This window comes from Caloenas nicobarica, chromosome 1 (genome assembly GCF_036013445.1).
Source record: "Caloenas nicobarica isolate bCalNic1 chromosome 1, bCalNic1.hap1, whole genome shotgun sequence".
In the NCBI taxonomy this organism is placed as follows: domain Eukaryota; kingdom Metazoa; phylum Chordata; class Aves; order Columbiformes; family Columbidae; genus Caloenas; species Caloenas nicobarica.
The window spans coordinates 40065408-40087033 of NC_088245.1; the positions used below are offsets into that span (position 1 = coordinate 40065408).

Consider the following 21626-nt stretch of genomic DNA (forward strand, 5'->3'; position numbering starts at 1 on the left):
AAGTTCACAATTTATTGACAACAGTGTTTTTATTTATACCTACAAAAGAAAACAAGATGGTATCAAAAGGACAATTTACAAACTAAGAATAGTAACATAGCTCTTAGTATCCTGTGTCTGAACACCACAGATCTATGGATCTCTCAATTCAAGTCTTCATTAATACAACAGGAATGTGTTCAGAGACCAGCAGGTGTGTGAAACAAGCAGCTGATCCCACACAAAGCCACTAACCCTTCCATTGTTCAGAGAAGTCCAAACAGTAAATTGCTTCAGGAAGTGGGAGGGGAGGAGACACCCAACTCATCTGACACTCCCACAAGCTTTTACAGATTGAAAACAATGCAAACGATACTAGAAGCTAATACGCTTTATCAACAAGGGCTTTCCAGCTGGTACATGGAACAGAGCAGCAAGCACCAGGTGGGACGAGGCAGCACGTGCCACGGTGCATTCATGGATTCAACAGTCTGGTTAACACTCTGAACTGAACCGAGACCCTGGGCTTCCGCTGACCTCAACGGTAATAAAGCACCGCAAGACTTGGCGTATGTGTTTATATGTGCACAAGTCCACCCCCAAAAATAAGTGAAAGCTATAGCAGACTGTAAGGCAGCTTTGGCAGTCCAGAGACCCTTTATAAAGCCAGTCAGTGAGATGTCCTACTCCTACACCCCTCAAACACATTTCTGCATTTGAACTTGCAAATTTAAAAAAACAAAACAAAACAAAACAAAAACAACAAAAAAAAACCCACCCAAAACCAAAAAGAGCTCTACGTTTGCTTGTGAGGGAGGCCAAAGACAGGTCAGTGCCCGGATAAACAAAATGTTTCTGGCTTTCACTTAACACAAGCAAAGAAACTTCCTGCCCAAGCACTGGAATTAGAAGATGGGATGAGGGAACCAAGGTTCTGGAAGATCTCTCCCTTTTCCCTCTGTGTCAGCAACCTACCTGTGTACCGCACAAAAAAAAAATGCGCATTTGTCCCCCAAAATTTTACTCTGGGAAGAAATTAAATTGAAAAAATAAATCACTTCTGTATAAGCAAGCTCTTTTCTTGGGCTCTAAGAAGTGCCACTCTCCTATAGAAGGAGTAGGCTACCTTGGTCATCCATATGCAAGAACATCAACAGAAGAAAAAAACAAAACAAAAAAACCTCCTGAATTCTTGTAATACAAAGAAAATGCCTCACAAACCAGGAGATGTATCCATTCTTCTGTCATCTTATTGGATCAAGAGCAGCCAACTCCTGTTATCATCTACTGTCTCTGAACCGTCTGGTATTAAAAATAACAAGTCAACAACATGCTTTACTAAAGGGGAACCCCTCCTCACACCCACCTTAGCCAGTAAAACAAACAAGTTTTATTTATGTATTTACTAAAATTTCACTCTTCTCTAACATTTTCTAAAATGCTACCTACCTGCGAGAGCTCAGCTCAAAGGGACCAATGGAGCAGGGAAATGCACTCAAAAGCCAGGAAAAGCAATAGTCAGAGCAAGGTACAAAAGAAATAAAGCTTCAGAATCAAGATGCACTAACCAGCTCACTGCTTACCTCATGAAAAGGAGATTCCAGGCAATTTCCCCCTCTTCCCTTCCTCCCCTTGCCCTCCCCCCAGCCCACCCTATTCAAACCTCTTAAAGTGTGGAAAACTCTGTCACATTTTATTCACTGCAGCAGAATTCAAAGCACTGCCCATGGCAAAAGGCAGTTTGTTCACGGACAAACAAGATACGCTGTTCACCATCTCTGTTCTGTTTAGTTTCTAGGCTCTCAAATAAGATTTCTCTCAATGAACTCAATAGGAATTTGAGAGCAGAAACTGATTTAAGAATAACCAGGCTCCAAACATTTGCAATTCTGCAATTTTACAATCATAGGGAAAGAACTTACTTGGCTAAACATGGTAGCAGTGGTACCTACAGTGACTATCTGGTTTTCAGGTATCGAATCCAAGACGGGTTTGGTCTCTGACACTGGGGTTTCAATCCCAGCTTCCCTACTGCAGGCTGCTACAAGTACCAGAAGACGAGGTCGCTGCTTCCAGAGCTGCAGCAAATGCCAACACTGTACCTGCGGCATTACTCTGAACACTGCCCAGCTCAGACAAATCAGCAGAGTTTTCCTATAGAAAGTCACCTATGATAGATTACAAGCAAAAATAGTGAGCTTTTAAAAAAAAATTAAGATTAGGAGAAGTGAGCATTGCTCCCTTGCATTTATCATTTTAAATGAAGTGCTCTTGGCTCCCCAAAGTTTCCCACCTCTCTTGATACTTCCTGAAATTAAGTTAATATGTTACAGAATAGAAACTTTCACCCCTCAAAAGCAAGTTTTCACACAAACCTTAGACACCAAGATGATTGAGCTGGGACCTATCAGCCTTATACCCATTTCTTTTAGAGAAAATAAGATTTCCAATTTCCTCAACATGCAAGACAAAAAAAATTAATAAATTTTCCAGTCAACTATATATATCTCTTAAAAAAAAAGAAAAAAAGAAAAAGAGGACAGGGTCAGTAACGTGGACTGGGGGCCATTTTCAATGGGCTTGAGGGATTTGAATGGTGAATTCTAAGTCTAACCTGCATGAAAGAGACATCACAATGGGAAAGAAGAGAAAGAAAAGGTTCCTTTAAATGCAAGAGGTCTACACTGGTCACCAGCGGGTAGGCGAGTGGTCTCATTTGCGGGAGGGGGGAGGGGGTGGGGGAGGGGGAGGATACTGGTAGGTGGCAGTCTGTCCCATATAGCCCATCACGCTAGTGCCAGGGGGCTGTGGAAACTGTTGTGACATGAGCGGCTGTGGCTGCTGGCCTGAGCGCCCCACCATCCCTGCATACTGCTGTTGGGTAGTGCTCTGTGAGGTTCTCCCAGCGGTGGCAGCTGTGGTGCTGGCACCATAGCCACTAGCACTGTACTCTGCAGTGCTATAGCCACTCGTGCCATAGGCAGCTGCTCCATAGCTCCCTTGAGTGTAACCATACTGGCTCTGCGCTGCCCCAAAAGCAGAATTTGGGCTCCCGTAGGCACTGCCATAGGTCTTGTTGGCTCCGTTGGCATAACTGTCACCACGCTCACGGTCTCTGAAGCCACCCGAGTCTCTCCGGCCCTCTTTCACTCCCCGGAGCCTCCTGTCACACTCTTCCTGGTACATCAGGTTAGGGTTGTTTACCGAACTGCTCGTTCGGTAACGAGAACGACCTCCTGGCGATGGATATATTAAGATTTAGTACCATGAACAAGTTTTAAATGACGAACTCTGGTACAATTATTGCCACCCTTTCTCCCCATTCTACATCCACAATTTTGCCCACAAGGAGCAAGTTCTCTTGACTGACTATAACTTCCCTACATCTGTCTGTTTTGTTCAAGGTGTAAATATGAAGTTCAAAAAAGGTTCCTAATGCACGTGCTCAGAAACAAAGGAACAGAAGAAATTCAGAACTAACTTAGAAATATAATGAAATTTACTATTGCTTCAGGGAACAGGAGGAAAAATAGTCTCAGTCCCTGAAGGCAAAAGTCAGTGTACCCCTTTCCTGATTTCAATTTTGCATGTGCATGCACATACACCCTGTTGCCTGTGTTTAGGTAGGAACTGAAAGGAATCATTAAATCAAGCAAATTAGTTCTGTGATGACCTTACCAGGAGGAAGAAAAAAAAAAATCCCAAACTTTACAGCTAAGACAGAACAGCGGACTACCTCTTTTGGACAGAAATACTACATCTATGAAGCAGTTTTATTACTCACGTACTGTGTGTTACCTTAGACCTGGGCCTACTACTCCCCTACCCTCATTTAACCTTCCCTCCCTCAAAATGAGGACCCTATTCCCTGTGTAGCCCTCTCCCCATGTGCCTTTACCTCCACCACCACCTCCTCCTCCTCTGTGGTCCACAAGCTGCATCAGTTTCGGATTGATGGCTTGATTGGCTTCTTCCAACACTTTGATAAGCTCCCTGGCTTGTTTCAAGTTTCCTGGTGTGAAGAAGGTGTAGGCAGTACCTTTGTTGGTACTACGTGCGGTACGGCCAATACGGTGCACATAATCTTCAGAGCTGTTCGGGTAGTCGTAGTTTATCACAAATTTAACATCTTCCACGTCTTGTGAAGTGCCCAGGTGCGAAGCACAGTGAAGGGGTGGGGTTGAGGAAAGGGGAGAAGAAGAGAGGACGTGCCAACGAAAGGTGGGGAGCACGAATGCAGGTGACAGTAATAAGAAAAAAAAATACAAAGTTAGTAATTGCACGGAATAAATACAAGACAGACTCATCCCAAAAGAGTAGAAGGCTCAAATTTAAGATCATCAGGAACAAAGATCAGTGTCCTGAAAAACAGTGGCAATTTTAAAGCAGTTTTGCCCTGCACTCAAATTCATCCTCCCTGGAATGCATTTCTTTGTCTTCCTGTGTCAAAGACACCAACAGTTGTGAATGAGCTAATTGAATTCCATACTTATTTTTTTTTTCTTTTAAATAAGTGAAAATGCCACTATCAGAGCAAACTGGGGTGGAAGAAGGGCAGAACTGCCGTGGTGAAGCTTTTACTCTGTTGGGAGAAGTCTAACAAATACTAACAGTAATGAGATCACTTACCTTCCACTTGGTAACATAAAAGGCAATCTTAAAAATATTTATTATTATAGGCCTAATAAAAATACAGTGAACTACTTTCCCTAGCCTAAAGCTTAAGACACTCCAATTACATTATTATTCAGCCAACTCATTAAAAATTATTCAGACCTATATCTTAACTCAGCTTTCTAGTTATCACCAGAATGCATTGCACTAACATTTCACTGTGCTGTTCCATCCAGTTCTGGCAAGCTTTTGTAATTTGGACAATCCTGAATTGCATTAGCAATTCCCTACTTCTAGTGTCAGATGGAAGCAGGAAATTAAATGATCAAAATTGCTTATTAAAATTTAGGAGATCAGAACCACATCTCTTACAGAAAGACAGACTTTGCAAACTTTTGGGACAGAAACAAAGTAAATGTTAGTGTAACACTTCAGTGAAAGCACCTCAAGTACCAGAAGCACCTATTTACTATATTTTTTTAAAGCATGGTATTACAATAAATGCCCTAACAGCTCATTAAAAAAAAATTAAAAATCTGCATTTTAAGAATATTCTGAAAATATCCAAGATAAAACACAGATTTTTGTGATTTCCTTTCCTTTTTTTTTTATTTTTTGTTTGTTTGTTTTTTTGTTTTAAATAGAGAAACATTCTCTGTTTGTTACCAGACCGATGCACACTCCCTCCTCCTGTGGGAAACCGCTGCAGCCGATCCCGTCTCTTTGCCTTTTATTTTTGGCGGCCTCCTTTCGAAAACTCCGCCCTCTGACACGGGACCACTGGAGCGCGGGGAGCATGCATCAAGGGTCCGTGGCAGCGAGAAGTCCCCACACACGCTCGCTCTGTGAACTGGCTTAGACGCTTCTCTGTAGCCCCATTTGGTTGTGAAGCGCCGGAGAACCTGGGTTCAGGTAAAAGTTTCAGGTCCTCCAACGCTTTTTGTCCCCTATTCGGGGCTCTTGGGGGCAATTGTCAAAAAAATGAAGATACAAAAAACTACATCCAAAGGGCCAGGCTGCATCTATTGCCCAGACTGCATCAATTTCAAAGGGGTTACAGGAAAAATAAAAACAAGAGGGTTGTAGTGACAAGAGGGGGACTTTACGTCTGTTTCTTATTACAGCAAAGTGGGGGGCTCCTCAGTCTTTGCTGACTCCAAAGTCCTGAATCACACCAAAAAAAGGGAGTGAGAAGGCAGGTTTCACAGGGGGCTGCGCGAGTCGCCAGCTAGGGTCCTTGATGCAACAGAGTTTTTTTAAAAAGGGGAAAGTGAAGTAAAGAGAGGAGTATGTATGACAGATTGCATCTTCACAGCCAGGGTGTAACTAGTCTGACAAGCTGCAGGCTACGTGATCCTCAGCCGGTCCCGTTTTGCACATCCATCAGTAGCAAAGTGACTTGAATTACCACAGAGGATACGAGGACATGCTTTCCCAGCAGAAAGCACAAGGAATTTGTAGCTACCGATGCAGGCGGAACTGACTTGACTGGGGAGGAGGGGGAAGAATGGGGAGGCAGGTAAATACAAGGGGTGATTTCCAAGCTAGACAGTGGTCCTGGTAGAGCACACAGCTTGCTGAAGAAAGAACAGAGCAAGACTCGGCTTCTCCAGTCTAGCATGCTCCAAAGCGCTTGCGCACATTCGCAATCTTCCTGCGCTTTTAGAAGATATTGTAGCAGGATCAAGAACTGAAACTGTAAATCATTTTTGACAGCTACCGGGTAAACATTCCCTTTGTCAGACCATCAGAATACCATATGGCACCGACAGTCTTGATTATTAATCAGGAGAAATAGAAACTAGCAAACATGCTAGTCTAGAGAGCTGTTTAGACCATCAATGTAGATGTGCCCCCACCCCTGCACTGAGAATGATCTGCAGCTGATATCAAAGCTTCTGTTAAAGAAAACAAAACAAAACAAATTCAATGTTTTTAGTTTAATAGACTGAACAAAAAAATAAAGTAAAAAAAAAGAAAAAAAAAAAAAAATCAGTGCAGAGAGAGGACCTCACTCCAGGGAATTATCACAAAGAAGTCGTTACGGGACTCGGAACTTACCTGGAAGAAGCTTTTTTGAAACCAGTGTTCCATTAGGAAGAGGGAAAGCCCTGGTGACTCAGCCAAAAGGCGCGCGCCCCTGTGTTATGTTATTTAGGTAGAAGCCTTCACTTGCCAGGATCTTGGAGGAAGTCGTCCAGAAGTTTGCCAGTTAAGTGACTTATTTTAAGAAGCAGCAAACTCAGGGCCCCAAAACAAGCAGAGATGTTGTTCAGTAACAAGAAACAGACTCTGGTACCTTCCCCCCTTAGCTCAGCTGAAGTGGAGGATGGGAACTGGGGAGACTGTTTTCTGAAGTGTATTCCAATTCAGTACTTTTGCAGGGGGAGTGTCAGTTTGGTTTGGTTTTTTTGAGGTGATGAGGCTGTTTTAAATGTCTAGGCAAGATGCACAAAGAAGCTACCAGCACATAGCAAGCCTGTTTAAAAAATGCTGCTAGATAAAGCAGCTCTCTTTCATATAAACTGGTTTCAGGCCTCAGTCCCTTCTCCCAACAGGCCCAAGTTCTAACTGCACAGGTCCAGACATGACCCTAGAGGGCAGAGACTGAAGTCCATATGATCACCTCTCTGAAGAAGTGTTGGATGTTTTTTGAGGGGGGGGAAAGGAGGGGTGAAGGTTGTGTGAACAAAGGCTGCCAAGTCTAGTAATGGTCTGCCTGTATTAAAGTGACCATATGATGCACAGCACAGCCACCCTTTCAGCACATGTAAAAAAGAGAGCTCAGATACATGAGGATTTTAACAGCTAGAGATTTTTCTGAGCTTATTTGCAATGACTTGCCATAGTATTATCTAAAATTTACAACGAGACATCAACCCCCAAGTAGTTTATCTGCTACCAGACTTGGGGCGGGGGGGGCAATATTCAATGTCCATTATCAAACTCTGAGCACTTCAGAAGTCATCCTCCTCTTCTAGAGTGGACAGATGTATAAGGACTGTGCTTACTTGGCACACAGAGTGTTTCACAATACAAATATGCTTATCAAAAAAGGGGGCACAACTGATGCATCCAGACAGATCATTTTCATACCAACAGAATAGAGCTGTGCAATTTTGATTCAATTACAGGTTTGGATCACACGATGTTAAAGACGATATATTATCTCAGTGGTCCTGCCTAGAAGGAACACAGAGGAGGGAAGGTTACACGTTAAGACCGAAGTCTGAAGCAGTGCTTTCTCAGATGTGAATACATCTGTGGGGTAAACATGCGTCTACACTGGGGTTGGTATGTTCAAATCTGTGGTGTGTCATACAGGGAGAATATTAGCTATTGGCTGTTGAAATGCTCTCCCACAACTTCCTACTTGAACTTTATCTGGCACGCTCTGAACTGAGAGCAATCCATCCCTATCATCCAGCATCAAAAGCTGGATTTGGGGAAGAAGTGAGTGTGGTGGAAGGGTTGGGTTGCATAATTGGACGTCTCTTCTCCCTCTTGGCGATCGATTGGTCATGCCTAGGCCTTGCTGCAGACCAAAGCCTGTTCATTAGGAGCAGGAAGAGACTTTGAATATGAAAGAAAAAAAAAAGATTAATGTTAAAAAACGTATTTCACATGTGGGGGAAAATCACGCTTTGATTTTTTTTTTTTTTTAAAGAAAACATATTTCAGTCCAAGGAAGAAAAATATGCAGCAGTAGGCAAGAGTGGTCTATGTGTACAAACCTAGCCCACGAGATGCAACGTCGGTAGCAATGAGGATAGGAGCCTTTCCAGAACGAAACTCTGCAAAACAAAGCATGCTATGAAGTAATTTTTTTCAAAAAGGTAAAGTTACCCGAACTTGATTGATCCTAAATGCTCATTTTCCACAATCTAGGTAAGAAGGGTCCATGTGAGAAACCCCAGTAAGTCAGATATAAGGTGGTAAGTATTTTTCAAAATCTAGCTCTCTGGGTTAAGCAATTTTCTCATTTTGTTTTTGTCAAATGAAAAAAAAAAAAAAGGCAAATACAAGTACCGAAATTAACAGTACAAAGTCAAAAGGAGTTCTTTTGAAATATATCTACTTGGAATAGAGGAAAAAAAAAAAGCAAAGAAAAACACATCTCAGTAAATTATGTACAGCAGCCCAAATCATTCTCCCCTCAGTGATGGACTCACCATTAAGCACCCAATCTCTTTCTGGCTGACTCTTGTCTCCATGGATACACATAGCTGGCCAACTGCCGAAGAGAGATGCACATTAGTATAGACAGAAAGTACATACCATACCTTAAAGGCAAGAGGAAGCTTTATTGACATTTCAAGAGAAAGAAAACAAAATAGAAGACTTGGGAAATATTTTATTCCCTGTCCTCTTCTGGCCTCTATCTACCTAGCACATATACTGGTTTGTTTCCTGCATGTTAAACCCACTACCTACATAAACAACCATCTAAACCAAATCACATTTGCTGTATTGATACAGTCCAAATCAGTGCATCTGTATCCTGATACACTAAAAGCTGCCCAGCTTACAAATACTCTCTCTTGCACTAATGCTCTGAGGGACTGGAACCTTCTGGGAAACCAAGACTCAATTCAGCCAAGAAAAGAACAGACAAGTTGCTCCCAACAATAGCATCACGAACATTTAAACTTTTCTGATTTTGATTACAATTTCTGTTTCCCACTAGAAACAAGACAAGGGAGGGGGGAAGCTAATCACCCATCTCTGCGCATCCTTCGAGTGAGATCATCACATCGCCTCTTTGTCTCCACAAAGATGATAGTTTTGTTTTCCTTCTCTGCCATGATTTCTTCCATCAGTTGTATCAGTCTAAAAGAGACATAAGAGCTAAGATGGTATATCCATGTACACAAGGAGCACTCTTTCAGCTTGTGTTGATAACATACACAACACGCATCCAAATAGATAAGTCAGTATCACTTACACAGAATTCAGGTGTGTTGTACAACAGCGTGGTTAGAATATATGCAATCGATTAGTTAATTACGGAAGTCACTTGTTTTGTAACATTCAAAGGTTAAACAACACTACAAGTAACTTCACTATTCAGAATTCACATAAAAAAGAAATGGCAGGAAAATCAGCTTACTTATGGTCTTTCTCACTTTCCATGCATACATCCACTATCTGCAGGATATTGTGGTTGGCACTCAGCTCCAGGTTTCCCACGTTAATCTGAACATAGTCCTGCAGAAAGTCCTCAGCAAGCTGGCGCACTTCTTTTGGCCAGGTGGCACTCCACATCAGAGTCTGTCTGTCAGGCTACGAAAAAGGGAAAAGAGATTTTAAGTACTGGATATTGAATGGGAAAGCAAAGGAGGCTGTCCTTTTACAAGGTTCACGCACCCTTATCTGGTCAACAATTTTACGAATTTGGGGTTCAAATCCCATGTCCAACATCCTGTCTGCTTCATCCAGCACCAGGTACGTACACCGACGAAGGTTAGTCTTTCCTGCCTCAAGGAAATCAATCAAGCGGCCTGGTGTAGCAATGCAGATCTCCACACCTTCAAAACAGAACAAGGAAAAAGAGTAAGGCTCTTCATTTGAATGTCAATTGGTATTTTTAGTCTGAATGAATCACCTTCCAGAGCAAAATTGTTTTTTTTAAAAAAAAAAAAGCAGCACCACCCTCATTCGTATCCAAGATTGAGTCATTTCAGTAGAAGCCCTAGTTTCTTTTTTTTCCATTCTGAAATTACTGTTACAGTGCCATTAGAATAATAAATGCAGTATAGAAGCTAAAAGCTTACTGTCAGAAAACACCTGTGAAGAGCTGTCCAAAAATCAGAATAAAATAAGCTTCTACTCAAGTCTGACCCACCTTCATCCAGAACTATGCAGTCTAGAGAGCCCCCTAGAAAAATAAGAGCCAATTCCAGATAAACTCCCCATGTTAATCAAACATGAAGTGCTTCTCTTGCTATACAGGTTAAATTACTTCCACTTTTTTTTTTTTTAGTATATAAAGCCAAAGCATGGGCTTCAATACTGTGTAATTATGCACCAATGGTGACAGGCAACCATCCTGCCTGTATCTGTTAGCATAAAAATGGAACTCAAATATTCACAAACTAATATCAGGTATGGCAATTTATACATTTCCTAAAAGGACAGACTGGTTTCCACCAATTCCCAAATCTTACAGGCAAGTCCTTCGGTGGCACTGAAATGTCCCAAGAAGGTAAGTTTAGCGAAGCAGCAGGGTGAAAAAGAGCAAAACCCCAATAGCTTTCTCAATACTGCACTTACAGATGCAGAGTATTTTGTGGCAACACGTATTTTTTGTCTGTGTCAACCTGGACTCCTCAGAGCTGACAAAGATGGGCATACTGCTAGTTTCTATAAAGCTCACGTAAGATTAGATTTCTAGTGGGGACTGGTCTGCCAGGGGGACTGAATAAACTGCAGTCTCTGTAGTCAGTGATGTACTCTTCTAAATTAAATTCACTAAATACCCCAAAGATCACAAATGAGAAAAAAAAAAAGTTTTCTGGACTCTTAACTATTCAATAATCTTTGCTGCAGAAAATACTAAGAAATCATCTAAACTAACACCTGAAAGGACTGAAAGCACTGAGCCTGCCCAAATCAGAACACCTATTTTAGAGCAGTCCAGAAAGGCGTGCAAAAACCGACCAAACTGGTCCTTCCAAGGTCTCTTTGTGTAACTTGATGTAACATGTCTCTTCATTTGACTCTTCCACTGAAAATACTACTTTTGAACTGTCATGCACTACCATTTTCTTGAACAGAGCTATCCCACAGCCTTCTACCATGCATACCTTTACCCCATTACTGCAGTTTTCAACAATGACTCTGCAACCTGCAGTGGTAAGTAAAATTTTCTGATTTCTTTAGTAGAGATATATATATATATATATATATATATATGCTTAACTTTATAATACTTCCTATATCTTTTCACATAATTCTACTATTTTTTTTATCTAGTGAAGATAAAAGCACATTCCTGCATTTGAAATGATACGTAACTAGCCCTTGAAATGAAGGTTAGGTTGTTTGAGCACTACTGTGTTACAGTGGTTGCTGTAGAACCACGGCTCCTCATCATTCCCAACTCCAGTCCCTTGCCAAGTACAGAAAAGGCACTTACAGAATGTTATGAAGTACATGAACAGAAATACAGCTTAGTGCTTGAGAACAACCAACAACAAAAAACCCCACAAAAAACAAAACAAACAAAAACACACCAAAAAACCCCATTGTCTCAAGAAGTTTCTATACATTCAGAAATCAAGTTTGATTATTTGACCAAGCCTCAGCAGAAAACTTGAAATCTGGTATAAAAAAAAAAAAATTCCTTAAACTTGTTGCTACTGCATTTCCTCAAAATAACCTGTTCTCTTTCTGGTAAGTTTCCTTTTTCTCCTTCCTATATCCTGATGATCTCCACAAGTTCAAAGAGAAAACAGAAAGGAAATCTAATATTCAAATAAGTCACTATACAACAAAGCAGCAAACTACTTCATGAACTATCATTGTAACTGGAGAGATAGCCACTCATCCACACACAACCCCTTCCAAACAGGTTTTAAGGAGGTAATTTTTTTTACAGATATTTTACAATACCACCTCCTCCAGAAACTGCAAACAGCTATTTTAAAATTACCTCTCTCTAGATCTCTGATTTGGGGCCCTTTGGGTGCTCCTCCATATATGCAGGTACTCTTCAGTCTTGAACATTTGCCGTAATCATCAGCCACCTGCTGCACCTGCTGGGCTAACTCTCGAGTAGGTGCTAGAACCAGACACTGCAAAAGAAATCGATTCAGGATAGCCAAGCTGCACACACATCTCAAACTTAATGGCTCCACAGATACCGTAAGCAAAGATGGACCATCTGCTCTTTATTAGCTAAAACATTTAAGTATCTTTAGACTATGTCAGCAATTGCACAGAATTTTAACTAATGAGTGGGATGTTCATCACACTGTGATAGTAAACATTTCTCCACCTACTATTTTGATATACCAATTAAACAAAGCACACAACAATGCCCTGCCATACACACAAAAAGGAAGGCAATTGACAAGCACTTACGATTGGGCCATCTCCTCTCTCCAAATATGGCTGGTGGTTGATGTGAACAATTGCAGGCAACAAGTACTGAAACAGAAGAACTTTAAGTCAAGACACAGGACTTGAATATGCAATGCCAATGATCACCTGACGTGACAAGTGGATCATGGCAAGAGCCCACTTAGCCAAAGACCCCCTCAAGAAGCCAACATCTGATGTGAGGGACAGCAAGAAACCTTGGCTATCTAAAACTCAGGATTCTGCAAAATCGGATACTTGCTATCCAACAGAACATAAGATTTTCAGACGTGCTGACCAGCCATATTTGCTTTAACAGGAGCACAAAATATAGCTGCTCAGCATCTCTGAAAGGAAAGCTCATTTAAATTTGGAGTTTAAGTTAGTAGAACTGAGCAACCCTGGCTCTAACCAATGTTTTTCATAAAGGACAAAATTCCTTCTTAACCACTGCAGATAAAATTAAGGTATACCTTGAAGAATCAACCATTTTTTTATTTTGACTTGCATAAACAAGTATGCTAAAAAGCACATACTATTTTTTAAACCACAAGGTAAGCATAGACCAAGGAGAAGTGACTATGTATCCCAACAGAAAAGGTATGCAAAATACATGCCTGTGAATAAGACAAGCTAGTCGAGACTTAAGTATCACCCATGATGCAATAAAGTAAGCTTTAAACACATGTAACCATCTCACTTTATGCTTGTAGTACTGACAAGCCCAAAAACTACTACCAAGTAGGCAAGGGTAATTTCTGCAAAGCGACTAGGAATATTAACTGCATAAATAAAAGGGAAGAATACATACAGCTAGTGTCTTCCCAGAGCCAGTCTGCGCAATGCCCACCATATCACGACCACTGAGGGCTAGAGGAAAGCCTTGGCACTGGATTGGAGTGGGTTCCGTGAAGTTTTGGTCCATCAAGGCATCCATCACATACTCTAAGAATTTAAGAAAATAAAACATTTCTTAAAGGATAACCAAGGCTTCAGAAGATCTTTTAAGAAATAGAACAGGCCTAAACAGTCATTGTTTTCAAGTAATCCTCATTATCCTAAAGAATGGCAAAATACTTACGCGGAAAGCTACACTGGTGGAAGGCGAACACCGGCTTGGGGCAGCCCTCCATTCCTCGAATTGTTATCTCTTTCTTTCTTCGCAATTCTTCAACTTCGTACTATTTATGTGGGGGAAGTGGGGGGGGGAAAGACAAATGCCAAATATCAGCTGGGACTTAAAACACATAGATCCTAACTATTAACTCACTTCACACTTCTAGCTAACAGCTTACAGAGATGCTAATTGAAACAGATATCTAAAAAAGACTGCTTTCTGAAGGAGTTTGAGACTGAGCTACCACATAGCTTCCTCAGTCTTCAGAGGCATGACCTCTCTATGCAGCCCAGAAGGACCACTGTCTCTGTCTTCATCCAACCAGCCCTTTTTAATTAAAGGTGTCTTGAAATATTTTTTTTTAGAATTTTACTCTTCTTCCAGAGGCTAGAAATGATCAACAGCTGCAAAAATTATTAAAAGCAGAGGACCAGATAAGAAATGTGGTTTATGTGACAGTGCTAAGAACAAAGTAAACAGGCCCTAATATACTACAAACAAGCAGAAGGCAGGGCAGTCCCCATCCTTCAATTAACACATTCCAGAGGTGGTTAAATACAGAGCTCTTGCTGGACAACTTGCAACTCTAATGTTGCTTGGAATCTTTTCAGAATCAGCACTTTTTTTTCTGCATGAAAGAAGACTAGGCACCATCATAATGATACCTAAGACCTTACAGTTTTTTTAATAATGGAACTTCTTCAAATATTTCTGAAATGTGTGTCTACATAAGTATAATTTTAGCATTAGAAAAAAGTGTTTTCTCTTTTGCTAGATTATCTTGCAAGTCCAACTGCACTTTGCAACAAGCCTCCACGATTCATGACCTTATTCTAATGCTCGTTTAAAAAAAAAAAAAAAATAGAAAGATACACAACAACTCCAAACACACACTTTATCCAAAGCAATAAATTTACTGTTTGTGAGAATCTCTCGAGCTTGAATGAAAAGGTAAAAAAAAAAAGAAAACTTCTGATAACAATGTGAAAAGCCTTTTTAGTTGGCTAAGGCAAAGACGGCTACAGCAGCTGATGCTAACTGTGATTCAGTAGTTCAAGGTTTTTTTAAAAAGCCAGTGCATCCTTCAATTCCTTTATACCACACAAATATCTCAATATTTCACATAAAGATTTGTAAGTCTATATAACTGGATAATAACATTTTGTTTGTTTGTATTGTCGTGTTAAGAATGAAATATCTTAATTTATAAATACAAAAAGACATTAAAGAGCGGAAAAAAAGACTCTAGACGCAAGCTGGGTAGGAAGGGGAAATTACTGTACTTACAGAATAAACACGAAGTATTGCATCCACTTTTGAGCCTCCAATGTAAGAAGGGCATTGTTTACACAATTATGGGGAGAAAGCTAAAGGCTGAAGTATGGGAAGTACAAAGAAAGACCAGGAGCACTGGATTTGTTTAGCTTGGCAAAGAGAAGACTAACAGGGGAATTTAACTACTATTTGATGGGTCGCTATAGAGGAGATATTGCAAATAATTATTAGGGAGGGAAACACCACGAGAAAAATTAAGCCCTGGGACACCACCCAGAGAGGATATAAACTCTCCCCATCCCTGAGGATAATTCAAATTCAAAAGGACAAAGCACTAAGGAATCCGCTCTACTTTTGTAGTTAACTCTGCTCTAATCAGAGGATTAAACTAGAGATCTCCCATGGCCTCCTTCAGCCTGAATTACTATTATGATAAAATACAGAGTGTTTCAAAAAGATGGACCCAAATTCAAAGCAGTACATTGGCAAACTGGGTCCATCTTTTTGAAAAACCCTGTACTCCTTTCATGTATTTCTGCCACTCTCAGTTCATTATTTTAGGTTCTTTCAGGGCCTGTCCAGTACTGCAACTCTTAAGTCCTCCAAGTCTTGTCTACACTGACAAATAGCTAGACCAGACAAGCATTACAATGATGAATTATAAATGACCAAATGGAAAATACCTCATATAAAACCAGCTAAGAGCAGAAGCATCACCTCTGGTAATGTTAAATATCGAAGGCAACTAGAACCACTATCCTGCAGAGCACAGAGATACCAAACACACTTAACAAAAAGACAGTTTATTACACACTGTCCCGGACTTCTTAGGACACATTTTTTCACTTGTCACATCTTCTGTTGTAGGCAAAATGGAACAGACAGCACCTGAAAACTTACCGGAGTAAGCCTGGCCACTTCCGGATGTTCCACGTAAAAATTCTTCTCAAACTTAGGCAGTTCATTTAAATCCCATTTTTTCTTACGTAAACGTTCACCTGGATTACCAAATTTCTTTGGAGGAAGAGGACCTCCACGACTTGCTCCAAACCTGGGAATGTCAATGTTCATTACAAAAAAAGAGTATTTCATTACTCTGGAATTTTCAAGTTTCTAAAGCATTTTCCACTCTTTCCCCACCCCCCAAGCTGACAAATGAGAACAATATTCTAGCAAAAGTCACCTCCCTAACAATCACTATAACGGTAAACAACTTCTTGCAAAAACAAACTCACTCTAAGTCAGTTCTAAACCCCAAACCATCTTAAAAGTCTCCTTCCAGTACAGTCATTTGTCAGTCACTGCCTTAAATCTCCTGTCTTTAGGTTTCTACCTCAAGGTTCCCTCCCTCAGGACAATGCTGCGGGTGCAGTTATAGCATTTATCTTTTCTTCAAACTGACAGTACACTTAAAACATGGCTAGATGAAAGGGATGAGAAAAATCTCTGATCACAACTTCCTCAAGGTTAGTTTTACACAAAAATAGCTACTTCACTGTCTCATTCTCTCTGTCTTATCAAGCAGTAGGCCTCAAATGAAAAACATAATAGTGAAGAACAGAAAGTAAACAAGTTCCAGCCAAGCCTGCAAGTTCATCTGCAATCCTGGAACCAAAGCAATAAATTTTTTTTTAAAAGTATTTTTAGACCAGAGCCTAAGAGGGGGAAAACAGAAGAAAAATTTTAAAAGTATATGGGAAAAAATCATATCCTCTCTCAAATGCTTTTGATGAAGACTCAAGAGAGTAAGAGGTTAATATTTATTCTGCTAAAAAAAATCCCTACCTAGCAGAACTACTCAGAAGTTACTGCTCTTTCTCTCTCCTAAGTTTTCTTCATTCAGTTAATTTAATACACTTAAGAAGGTTAAGAACTAACTGTAATGACTAATTGATGCATTAGACAAAAGAGCTGGCAATAATCTGTAAGAGTAACTGAAACCTGAGCGACATAAGATTATTTACCGTAAATATTATAAATAATGTATTTTTAAATGCCACAAAAAGTTATAGCTCTTTCATTAGTATCATACAAACACAGCAGAAGGTGCTCTTCCAAATGCTATCAGGTCAAATTTTGTCCTATTAATAGTTCGGATTTTGGTTAATAAAGCTACAGCTTTTTGCAAAACATGCATTTATGAGAAATGCCTGTTCAAAACAAGACTTTTATTTAGATAGCAAATCCAAAGTGTTGGCACCTTACCGAGGCAGTCCACTAGTGAAAATATACAAGATCTGAAATAAATTTCTGAATTATCTCAAGCACAAGACTATCTGTTCAGCCAGTAAGAAAACTTGCTCTTGAAATCACTACCCAATTGAAACTACAAATCACAGTGGTTAAGAAAGAGATCAAAAAAAACAGAATTCAAATCAAGGTATTAACAGGAGAAAGGGGTTGCATTATTGGAAAAGCTAAGCATGGTAGATATAATTTAAATTAAATCCTGCCAAGTAAGTTTTAAAATGTTTCCTTTGTTGCAACTGTTTCATTAAGTCTTTTCTCTCTCCTACGAATATCTCTTATTTTCCCAACAGTACATCTAGCACATCCTACATAATTGCCATTTTTTGTCATATACAAGGACTGTGAACAGAACTTCAAAAATTTAAACATTACATCTTCTTTCACAACCAAGTTAAAAAAAAAAATACAGATTTTCATTTACACGGACATTCACCTTTACTGAATATGTCTGCTAATGATCATGCTAACTTGAGGTCAAAATGACAACTATTTCTGTATCCAAGTAGTTCTAACAAAACCCACAGTCTCACTGAAGTCAGCCAGAGGTTCAAAGTGCCAATGAGCTTCCTTATCGAAGGAAACATATTCAAGAACTGATTGCAAGACTGGACACCAAAACAGCTGGGTACTAGGAATACTTGCTCCACAGCTACCTAGAGGGAAGAATCGACTTATTTTACAGAGAAGTCACATAGTTTCAGTTCTCCATTCCTATATACAACATGGCTGTATGCTGACCTGAAAGAAGCGAGCCCTGCAGCAGCCCTCACATGCTGCCTCTGCTGAAGTTTATCCACTAAACTGGCAGTAACTGACACTTTACATTCCGATTACAAGTAAAACAAGACTCCAATTCCATTTACACTGATTGAAATCTATGGTTATTCCACTGATTTGCCAACAGTTCTCTTTTCAAGCAGAAATTCAGACTGACTGAAAACATTCTTCTCCAATAGAGTATGTCATCATTTCTGGGACAGAACAGAATGAATTTGTTAAAATTCCAGAGCAAAACAGTATAACTTTCAGTTCTAAAAAGTCACCTACAACTCCTTCCTGACAGGAAGAAAACAGAAAGCCTGCATTTGTTTATCCTACCAGAGAATCAGCACTGCAAAGCTGATAAACTTTTAACTAGCATGCTAGGTGGCCCAAAATTTTACAGAGGTTATTTATAAAGTATGAAGGTTGTTAGTGGTTACAAATATTTTCATACCTTAAATAGACATATATAACAAACTGAATCTCAATGCATTAAAGCTTCTGGTATAATATGCCAAGAAAACTATTTTCCATGCAAATGTCAAAAAACTTCACAAAGCAGCATGTAGGCACTCCTTTTACATATGCAATATCCCTGATCTAAAAGAGAACCACTCACCTATGATCAAAGTCTTTGCGGAAATAAGATTACACAAATTTTAAGGCACGTCAAGTGCTGTGACAGTGCTTTGGACAGTGTTCTTTTAAGTAACTGCATATAAATCTCCATACTCAAACTCACTCCCTAAACTCCAAAAACAGCTGGCATCTGAACTATCTCAGACTTGCCAAAGCATTTACTCCAATGTCTCTGTGTTAAGCTGAGCTGGAAATCTCATAGTGGAAAAACACCAGAACCCTCCTGTGAAAAAAATTAAATTATCTTTTATTTTCACAGTGTTAAATGTGGGTGTAAGATAAAGCAAGGATACAACTATATCTCTCTCCACAGATGACGAGGAACTAAGTGTTAAAATGTATTACAACATACAAACAAAATATTCCCGAATTTCCCAGGAAGGAGGGAAAACAAGAAGAAAAAAGAAAGGGGGGGGGGGGGGGGGGGGGGGGGGGGGAAGAAGACTCATCAACCAAGATCTAGTCTGCTATATTAAGAATAACAGAACCCAGATAATGTGTTTATTGTTAATTCTTGAGAATGGAAGCCTAACGACTTGCGATCTAAAGGACAGAAAATGCCCCTCTCCTAAATCACTTCTTTCTCTTTAAAAATGCCTGTGATTAACCTTTTAATACTACAAACCTTAAGAGGAACCTCAAGCTTCAAACTAGTTATATACTATAATACCGTTGTATTTATTATTGCCATCCTTGGGAGAAAAAAAAAGGGAAAAAAAAAGGAAAACCTACAAAAACCTCTTCCAAGTCAAGCTTCCTTTAAATAGCAAAATAAAGAGTATCAAGCCCTAGGCCTCTGCAGTGCCACACATACAGTCTGACTCCAGTCTGACTGCTACGCAAGCTTGGCCTCGCTCATTAAGTGTGGTCCAGGGCCATGTTCACCGAGATCACCCTCCCGAGCATGCAAGTCCCCGGCATGGCAGCAATTTTCAACCTCATTTCCTCCAACGATAACCCTGGGAGCGCAACTGAGGAAGATCTTTCACCGCCTGCCATCTTCCTACTAAGTTCAGAAGGAGCAATGACAAACAGAAGGGCAGTGTCCAACCAGCCCTTGCCAGGGCCACCGAGACCTTCGTGGCTTGGGGGGGGGGGGGGGGGAAGGGAGGGAGGGAGGAGGAGGCTGGAAGAAAATAAATTTAAGGGTAGGGGAGAAAGAAAAAGGCAGGCCTTAAAATTGCAAGCAATGCACACACGAGGGATGAAAAAGCTAAATAAAAAATAATAATAATGATAACCAACCCGCCACCACCACCCCCTCCCCTTGCTGCCAGAACAGTACTAATGAAGTCTCCAGCTCCCCCCAACCCCCACACGAGAATTTTAAGGGGAAAAGCCCCCCAAATACCGCAGGCAGAACGCAGCCCCCTCATCCCCACGGCCGCCTCCCCTCTTCTTCCCGCCCGGCCCCGCGGCGGGGTGACCGCTCCCTCCGCCGCCCCCACGCCGTGCCCCCCCCCCCCCCCCCGCCCTTACCCGCCGCGGTCTCGGTCGCGGCCCCGGTCCCCGAAGCCCCTCATCGCCCCCGGAGGGGTGGGAGAAAGGCAGCGGAACGCCGGCCGTGGGGACGGCGAGGGGCTGGGGGTACGGGGAGACGGTCCAGCCAGGGGCGGCTGTGTCTCGGAGGAATCGCTTTGCGCCACCTCGCTTCTTTGGTGGGATACAAAAGGAGAAGAATTGGTCAGTGGGTCAGAGACCCGCTGGACGTCGGTGGAGGGAACGGCGGGGCTCTCGGTCGGCTCCAGGGCCCGTGAAGTGTGGAGACACCAGCGTCCTGCACCTCCGGGCTCCCGGCACAAAATGGCTGCCGTCGCCCCAACCCGCTTCAGTTACGTTACGGACGGCCCGGCGCTGCGGAAACAGCGGCCCTCCAAAATACCTACGCCTATTCCCGGAAGCCAACTACGCCCTGAGCCCTCTTGGCTAAACACTGCTCCGCGCGGCAGGCGGGTTACGAAAGGTGCGTAGCGTTCTTTACTAGAGCCGGGCCTCCTCGTGAGGAACGGAGGGAGGAGAGTAACGCTGCCCCTATTCCTCAAAGTCTGCTACGCAAGGAGTCAACGCCGTAACCCCTTCTGAACGGTAGGGAAAACCTGGGCCGAGGCGTACGTTACGTAAGTACACGGCGTGCGCAAGTTGCGTAACCCAGGCTGACGTAGGGCAGGAAGAGCCCGTGCGTTTTGCGTAAAATTCTTTCGCGGATTGTGGACGCAGAGTTGGCGGAGGGTCGCGGTGTTACGTTAATTTTGCAGCGTAGTCGCGTTTGGAGAATACGGCCTCTCGCCTCGGCGCCCGCTGGCCCAGAGGAGTCTGACAGAGGCGCTGAGGAGACAAAAACGGGAGCGCAGGGCGACTGTGGGGGCCCGGCCCAGCGGGGCGGGAGCGGCACCTCGGGCCTTCGCGGCCGTGGGGCCGCACGGGTCCGGCGGGGTTGGGTTTTCCTGCGCTTTTTTCCCTGGCAGATCATGGTGGGATTTTGGCGCTGGGGCAGGCGCGACAGCGGCCGTGATGGTTGCGTTCGCCTGAGCGCCTGGAGGCCAGGAGAAAACGGCAAAACCGGCCCCAGTGTGCAGCGCCCGGGAGGTTCACGGCAACCTCTCCAGAAAGTAAACTGGTAACACAGTCACCCCCGGCTGTGGCGGGATTGCAACCAGACGAATAAATGGTTGGAAGTACCGAAGGACAGCGGGCACAGCATGGGCGCTGTGTTCGTGGCCTGCTGGCGTTTGATGCCCAAATCAAGCAGAGGCTCCTAGCTAAAATATAAAATAAGCCATGAGGTGATTATGCGGCATGGGCCGTGTATGGGAACGTAGCAGAAGATTTGGCGAGGAGGTTAGTTAAATGTAAATACGCTCAAAGTGGCTTGCACCTGTCTGTAGAAAAAGCACATACATCACACTAA

General features: G+C 42.0%; 1 protein-coding gene across 1 annotated transcript; it reads right to left on the reverse strand.

Moving 5' to 3' along the window:
* Positions 1–10: 10 nt before the first annotated feature.
* DDX17 (DEAD-box helicase 17) lies at positions 11–20551 on the reverse strand. Its single transcript, XM_065658300.1, has 13 exons — positions 20198–20551; positions 15968–16118; positions 13757–13856; positions 13487–13620; positions 12679–12744; positions 12248–12389; positions 9961–10121; positions 9704–9876; positions 9313–9423; positions 8766–8827; positions 8328–8387; positions 3878–4117; positions 11–3215 (listed from the first exon to the last, which is right to left on the reverse strand). The coding sequence occupies exons 1-13, from the start codon at positions 20239–20241 to the stop codon at positions 2692–2694; spliced, it is 1968 nt and encodes a 655-aa protein (XP_065514372.1). The 5' UTR covers positions 20242–20551; the 3' UTR covers positions 11–2691.
* Between the last annotated feature and the right edge of the window lie 1075 nt (positions 20552–21626).